Genomic DNA, 8,141 nt, shown 5'->3' with positions numbered 1-8,141 from the left:
GAAGACTGCAGAAGCCATCTGCCTCCAGAGCCCAGTGCGCACTGATCCAGAGCACACACAAATATCACACACAATAATACGTTACCTGAAGAAGAGGCGAAGGGATCTCATTTGTCCCAGGTCCACTCTAAAGACACCACAGACCTGCTCTAGGGCAAACACTTTCTGCTGTTCATCCCATCTGGTGCTCTGCGTTTGCCCATTATTCTCCTGGAACTGGGCACTGGTGTCGAGGCTGGAGGCAGAGCTGGTGGAGCAGGTCATGCGATTGTCACACGTGTCCCTGCAGACAAGAGCGTGGAGGAAGAAAGCCCCACAAGACCTCAGCCAAAGAAGACTGCATTTACATGCAATAACCACAAATGCTCCAAGTTAAAAATCCTTTGACAGAGCTCTGAAATTGGAATTCAGTGCAGGTCTAAGGAGTCAATAACCAACAGCCCACATAAGAGATTAAATTATTTTTATTTAAACTAATTCCCTACCATCCCCAAAAACCGATCCTGTTTTTGGTCTGCTCCTGAATTCCACACAGAACCGGGGAGAGCGAAAACCATTCCTCAACATACTGACTTTTGAGAAGGCAAAATTAAGAAGCCCAGAGTGGGAACAGCCCAGACTGCTCCGAGGAACGGCCCGTCCTCTGCTCCTTCGTCGCAGGACAAAGACCAGTTTGGGGATCCCGCCAGTCCAGCAGGCACTTGCCTGCCCTCCAGCCCACACCACAGAGCCCTAAGCTGCAGGGTCCCTTCAAACCATTATGCCTCTGGGACTGATGACCCCTTGGGATGGAAAATGTTGGGCCATTGAAAAAACATGACTGCAGAAGCACAGGTCCTCGACAGGCTGCTTCAGCAGCTCCAGCAGCACTCAGTGAATAACTTCCAAAGGAAGAGACTTCTTGCTCCACAGCTCAAGCAACCTCCTCAGCATGCAGCTCAGCCGCTCCGCACCGGGCCAGGGACAGGAGGAGTGAGCGCATTCAGACAGCAGCATTGACTGGGGATCTCATCTGGCAAATTCCCTCAGTGACCAGTAAGATCCAAAGGTATTTCCCCTGAACTCAAGTTTCTCATTACGCATTTGCAAGTGGACCTGACAAGCCTGGATTCATGTGTCTAAACTTCAGACAAATGGCTTTCGCTTGCAAACTTGAAACTTCAGAGAGCTAAGGAGCGGGAAATTACGCATGAGCTCTTTAACCCACCGCAAAGCAGAGAAAGTGAACCCAGCCATTTTCCAATATGCTAGGAGCTCACTGTGCCCCAGATATTTATCTTTAAGAGTAAACTGAGTTTAGATTAAAAAAAACCACATGCCCGCCACCAGCCCTGATCCCAAAAGAAAAATATCACTACTTTGAGAATTAAGTGAATCTGAAACTGTGACCCCTTGATTCTTAAAAAGGCCAATACATGTGAACAATCTCAGCGCAAGCTCTGAATGGGTTCCGCTGTGAAATCAGGGTTTGCAAAACAAGGCAAGTAGCAGGTATAAAGACAGCCCCCTGCAATGCCACTTTATGCAATGTTTTCTAATCCGCTTATCTAACAATGTAGGCACTGAACGCTGAAAATCACACACTGAGCATGCATCTGCAGCACACCACATCAGTATGCTTTCCAAGCCTGGCTACAGTGCCTCTTCCACAGGGACGAGCCTTATTTGCAGCGTCTACCCATGGTTCAGGTCATTGCATTCCAATGGACAGGTCTCCGGACATCCCAGTTAGTTGTGGGTTAAATTTTTAACCAAGCCCCTTGCGAGCCGCCCAGTTCAAATGTATGACTCAAAACCTTAGCGCCCACACGCATGGGAAATAAATCCCCGAGCCCCCTTCTCTAGTTCTGCAGCATTATGTAGATGAGACGAAGTCTGTTTTACTTTCAGCTAAAAGAGCGGCTTTGCTACTCTGTTCATGAAGCTCTGCTGCTCCATTTTTCTGAAAGAAGGCATCACAGCAAAACTTACATTCAAGCCATTTGGAGGTTGAGGTCTTAGAAGTGACACGGCAATATCGCCATGCGAGCAGGGATCATACGACATACCCAAACTCACTCAAGGAGGAACAACAGCAGTTTTTCTAGGGTAGACACCGGGATACTTCCAGTCTCACAAGCACAGCTACACACCATCACCTGCACCTTGTGAATAATTCCATGAAAATTGTACTGGCCTTTGTGAAAAATCAAGCGTTACTTTCTGATAAAGCTGCAAAATATAACACTTTCCTACAACATTCAGTATCTCATGTTAATGCAGAAATAATAGGAGTCCTGCTACAGGACACTTGTGCTAAACTGCTTGCTATAAGCAGCTGGTATTTATGGAGCAACACTTCATAACAGCCACAGCTGGTTACACAGGATTTTCCTGGAAGAGATGACTCAAACTAGCTCAAAGACTAAGCAGAGGCAACCATTTTTCTAAAACTCTTGCAAAGATGAACTGGTCAGTATGACAAAGAGCTGGAAGACGCATTGACTGTGAGGATCATTGTCCCTGCGGTTCCCTCCTCACAGACACCAACGTGCCCATTCTTCAAGAGCATCATCTCAAACGACCAGTGGCAGAGAGACGACTGCCAAGAAACGATAGTTACCAGTAGAGCTGGGCAGGCTCGCTTTGATCCCGGGGAATCGTGTAGCTCCTCAGTACAGAATGCTACTGCCAGCTGCAGTTACTTGCTACGTAACCAAAATCTGCTTCAGATACACAAGTAGCTACCCGAAAACTCAGAGGCTGGAGAGCCCAGTCACAAAGATGCTGGCAATGTTATATTTTCTAGAAATGCTTCTTCAAGACAAATGTTTACAGTTCACATTTAGCCTCTAGTTACAAGCTTGTACACGCATCCAACATACACAGAAGCAATCTGAAGCAACACGTTGCTAAAGTGGATTTACCCTTTCTGGACAGCAAAAAGCCAGTGAGTGTAAGCACGGTGCCTCAGAGTGTGCAGCCCAGGGAAATTCCAATGTTTTCATTGATGTAGAAGATGAAATCTGAAAGAGCCATCTGTGCACCCCGTGCCCTTCGGAGAGGTCGATAAACATGTACATTCATACATAGTATAGATGCAGAGAGAGTACCACCTCAGACATTGGTGCGTACTTAGTCACTGTGGAAATTAAGAAAACCACCTCACTGTGTTTAAAATTACTTTTTCCTGTATGTATTGATTGAAAAAAATTGAAATGATTCTAATCTGTTGGACTACTTTGTAAAATATTTTTAATATCGAGATTATTCTGTACTTAAGTAACAACAAGCAGTACGATCAATGCTAATTTCATGGATTTTGGGGAGTCCTCTAACTAGGCACACAAGATACACAGATGCAAGGGAAGAATTCTCCAATTTATTATTTGTCAAACTATTATATCTGCTAGATGAGGGATTTCTACCAGAGTGCCCTGCAAAAGCAGGGAGCTGAAGCACTGCAAGGCAAATAGCTGGAGGAACATTCCAGAGAGACTTCGGGTTGTGGGATCTACGAAAAACAGAGCACCAGCTAGTATACAGCACTGCTCAGCAAAACAAGAGGACAAGTGCAATGGTCCACGGGAATAAAAGGGACAGGGGAAAAAAAATAAGGAGGATTAGCAAAACCTGAGGCAGGAAACCCACAGACATATTCATGATTCCACTTAAGCCTTTTCCCCTTATTGAAGTCCCATTACTCTTCTGTCTCAAAATACATCTCATTCTTGCTGGTGAGCAATACCAGGTGGTGATGCATTTTCTCCACTCAACAATCAACTACAGCAAGCAACCGTATCTACATTCCTCAAGCTTTTGCAGCCCCTAAGAAAGCAAGCGCTTGCATAAGGCAGCCACCGTCCTCCTCCCACCGCACGGGAACGCTCGTGCACGCCCGATCCGAGGAGGTCAGCCACACTTGGCAAGTGAGACTTTCAACGTGGAGTAATGTAGTAATGGGACCTGACTTACTTTTCGGTCAAAGCATTTGTACACACCTACTGCATAAAGAGAGATAAAACCAATTATTATTTCTGTTACAGAGCCAGGGCAGAGACCCGCATCAATTACATGGGAAGGCTATTTCAGCAACAGAGATCTAATAACTCATTTTACGACATGATGTGACAAATGTAATTATAAGAGGGAAAGGGGCTGAAGATTATAGTCACGATGTGGCAGTTACCTAAGCTGTCAGCGTGCACCACCTGATTCCCAGAAAGCCTCTTGCAAGAACCAAACCCTCCTCAGTTGGCTCTCCATCACCATTGTACTAAAGCACGCCTTCACTAATAACAGCTTTCCTTACAGCCCGAGCTATTCCTGCACGCTGGCTTGTGGAGCGTCATTTACAGACAATAAGTATCATCATAATGTATGAGCATCCATGTAATGGGAATTACATGCCCCTTTTCCTCCCCAGGGGTTAGCATTTCTCTGTTTCTCCACTATTCCCCACAGGCACTGACCTTCTAGGTTCCTCTTCTTTCCAGCAAGGTGAAATAGCTCATGGCAGCATCAGCTGCCTAAAATGTCTAAGACAGATAGCTTCAAATAAATAATCCATCAATAAAAGTTCAAAGCTATCCTGAAATACCTAAAAATTTAGTGTAGCGACTGTACAAAGTGAGGTAATATCAGGCAGCTGGAACCCAAATCTATTGTTCTGATTAAAAAAAGTGTCCTTGACAATATACATATATAATGAGTTGTGAAACATGCTGACTTCAGTGACATATAAAAGACGTGCAAAAGAAAACAGATTGGTAATTTGGGATCATAAAAAATTTGTCAAAATATTTCTGGTCCTTCCAAGTCACACTGCAGAGGAAGACTGGAAGGACGTCGCGGGATGGCACCAGCTTCCAGAGGAGCGTGGCCATGCAGAGCCAGATGTTGACAGTGAAACGCTGCAGTCGCACCAGCTACTTGCATCTGACCAGCACAGACGAGTAACTAGGTTAAGAACTGTGTTAAATTCACCCTTTGGCTGAAAATATTTGGAACTTGAAGTTCCTTTGCCTCAGAGAGCCCGAACAGAATCGATTTACACTGACCTCGGTGAACAGGGAAAAAGGTGTTAGATAGTCTGGATGAAAGCCTAACCAGAATTTCTGAAATTAAATGTCAAAACATCCTCATGTGGAAGCGTATCTATATGTCTGCAAACACGCAGGGAAACAAATTCTTCCTATTTGTTAGGGAAACCTGTGAACAACTGCCCAGGACGTTACAGTACAAAGTACACGAATGTCAACATGGACTTTCCAAAAGCTTGTTCCACAGGCTTTCCATTGATCTGTTTGCTTTCAAAACATAAATTTCCCTGCGTTGAACTGCACTAAATGCTATTTAGTAGCTAATTAACTTTCTGTGCTGAAAACCTCCTGTAATTGCACTTCTTTCACCTTTTTTAGCCCGTGTCCTCCAGGGAACCCAAGCTGTCCTACGGCATTTGTTCTGCTCATTTCTATCTCACAAGCGCAAGTTCCTTCCTGACACCAGACTGCCAATCACGGCTGCAGAGGTCACTGGAGACCAAATTAGGAGCACTCTGCCTCTGACAAACTTGCTTTGCTTAGCTTGCCATAAAGGGAAAATAAAAGGTTACGAAAAATAATTGTATCCTTTCATGCTCGGCGCCAGGAAGCAGATTCAACAGCGCTTCTAAAAGTCAGTGTATTATTGTTAGTCACTCTTCTTATTGTCAATGTTATTAACGATATTCAAAGAACAAGCTGTTTACATCTTAAAAGCGTTGGAATCCTTCACTCCCCCCGTACAGGAAAAGAGCAGAAGAAGGTTTGTGGTTACCAGCCATCTACACGTTGGCCACCTCACCGGCACACGCTGCGGGGAGGGCAGCGGCTTCTACATTCACCCTCTGACCTTGGACTGTAACAACAAGTTCATGATCAGGGACGGGGCTCTGAATTAACATCAACTCGGCGAGCACAAGCCCGACAAATAAGATACTTTAACACAACGGAACGAGGGACTCAAGGAAACCCGATTATGCAGCTTTGCCTTCCGATAGGCGTAATTGGTTTGTCCTTGAGAAATAAAGATCAAAACAATTTATTACGCTTTACGGGGCTATTGCAATCCACTTTTACAGCACCCTGCCTGCCTTCCCAGAGCACACACAACCAGCCAGCGCAGGTAGAACATGCAGCGTCCACCTCTGCCGCCGGTTTATCACCCCAAATCTTCACGGACAAAAGCCAACCTGTGTGGCGGAGCGGCTGGCGCCCCGGGACGACCCACCTCTGCAGCGGCGCTGGGTGCTGCCTTCCTGCCCCGCTCCGCCGAGGAGGGCGGCAGCTGAGCGAGAAGCCTCACTACACTGGGGGCTTTGTTGCTCCCAATTCATTCCTCCAAGTCCTCATGGCCTGAAGGGAAGCCGAGCGATTTTAGCCAGCAAGAGGGGGCATTAGAAAAACAGCCCCGCTTACCTCCAAAAGGTTCCCCCCAACTGCTGTAAATTAAACCAAAAAGAAAACAAAATAAACTGAGAATTCTTGAGTTAATTATTTTGAATGCAAATGGAAGGCAAAAAAACCCGCAGGAGTTTGTAGTGAATTAATGTGTGTTTTAATCTCTTTTACCCAATCAAAGTCTGGAATGTGATACATGTATACCCTCAGCTAAAAGACAAGCGATCTGTTTTTCACGGATGAGACTTCCAGACAGGTGTAGGCTGCTTAGGTAAAACCCAAGCGAGGTTCTTCTCTGTGACTTCTTGTTGCAGCGAGGTAGCAGTGGCAGAGTTAGCAGTTCGATGCTTATGAATAAAATACACATAGCTCCCGAGAAGCCAAACACAACAAATCATTTAGAGCCGAGCGTATGCTGCTCAATGATGCAAATGTTACCTTCATTTTAAGCAAGGAAAATATTCCAAAAGCTGAATGGCAGATTTTTACAATCCATGCAGAGAAGGGGCACCTCATACCTAGGCTTTCGCTCATTAATAAATCAATCGAAATGCAACACTTAAAAAAAAAATAATCCCTAGATGGAAAAAGTGATTTCTCAGCAAAACCCGAAAAAGAATGTTTGCTTTTCAGCCTATTCCAGACTGGAAAAGGGGACCTTTCTTACCAGTGTTTATTTTATATTTAAAATCAATGGATTATTTTGCTTTTTTCTTTCAGTTCTATCCATGCAAAAATAAAATTCTACACTAATTATGCTAATTACAATCAAGCCTTCAAAACCCTGGTCCCTTGAAAGCCCTGAAGATTACCTTTGTTCTTATATTCTTGGCTCTAAGCAATGGATTGGGAATTTCAGGGGGACTTTTTACTGACAAAGTTAACCAACTCCCTGGACTCTGCACCGCTGCTGACCCAGTATTAGCGGAGCCAACACCACCCAGAGAGAATTTCACTGTTTCCACAATACAATGCGGATTTCCCAAGGGGAGAGCTTTCTTCAAGTAGCAGAAAAGGGAGAGGAAGAAGGAGAGCTGACTAAGAGCATGTTTCAGAGTTATTGTAAATGCTTAATGCTGTTATAATTGCGAGGGCCGAGCCAAGAAGACAGAGACTATGCAGATTTATTTGCATATACTGTTGTACTTTTAGAGGGGACATGCTCTTTATTTTGATCCAGTTAACGCAATTCTTCCCTCACAAAGCTATGGATACCTGCCAGCACCATTTATCTCCACTCCCAATTAGGATTTCTGGGCGTTACGATCGTATAAATAAGTAACAGAAGAAATGCAAGAATATCCTGGGAAAAGGCACTTTATTGCAATGCCTCCCAGAAAAAACAGCCACTGCTGTAATTTACTCTGCTCCCGCCTACCAGATCTCCCTGCTCTTGCAGTTAGACCGGTCTGTAACGCCAGCCTTCCCAAACCCAAACCCGCTGCCCACTCGGGAAGAGGAGCCCTGCGCTCCCTTAGAAATTCCCTGTTTCCCTGGGACAAGCCCACGCTGTAATTTTCTGCAAACATTTCTGTTTCCCTGCAGTTACACAAGAGAAGAACACTGGTGCGGAGCCACCGCCCCTCAGCCCTGGTGCACGGCGGGGCTGCGGCGCCGGACCTGCACCCCCGGGCAAAGCGCTCCCTAACGCGGCTCTCCTGAGGCAGAACAGGGGCGGGAAGGAGACGGGCCCCCCGCTTTACCAGCTGAGAGGAGAAAAGC

At 45.5% G+C, this 8,141-nt stretch overlaps 1 protein-coding gene across 2 annotated transcripts in view; it reads right to left on the bottom strand.

Moving 5' to 3' along the window:
* The window catches only part of TBC1D16 (TBC1 domain family, member 16), a 28,576-nt gene that overhangs the window by 10,105 nt on the left and 10,330 nt on the right, over positions 1–8,141 (bottom strand). For both annotated transcript variants that reach the window (XM_009324536.1, XM_009324535.1), the window contains exon 4: positions 86–283. In XM_009324536.1, coding sequence (XP_009322811.1) covers positions 86–283 — 198 coding nt within the window. The remainder of the gene's footprint in view (positions 1–85; positions 284–8,141) is intronic.

This window comes from Pygoscelis adeliae, unplaced genomic scaffold (assembly GCF_000699105.1).
Source record: "Pygoscelis adeliae isolate BGI_AS28 unplaced genomic scaffold, ASM69910v1 Scaffold445, whole genome shotgun sequence".
In the NCBI taxonomy this organism is placed as follows: Eukaryota; Metazoa; Chordata; class Aves; order Sphenisciformes; family Spheniscidae; genus Pygoscelis; species Pygoscelis adeliae.
This window is presented reverse-complemented; position numbering and strand designations above follow the sequence as displayed.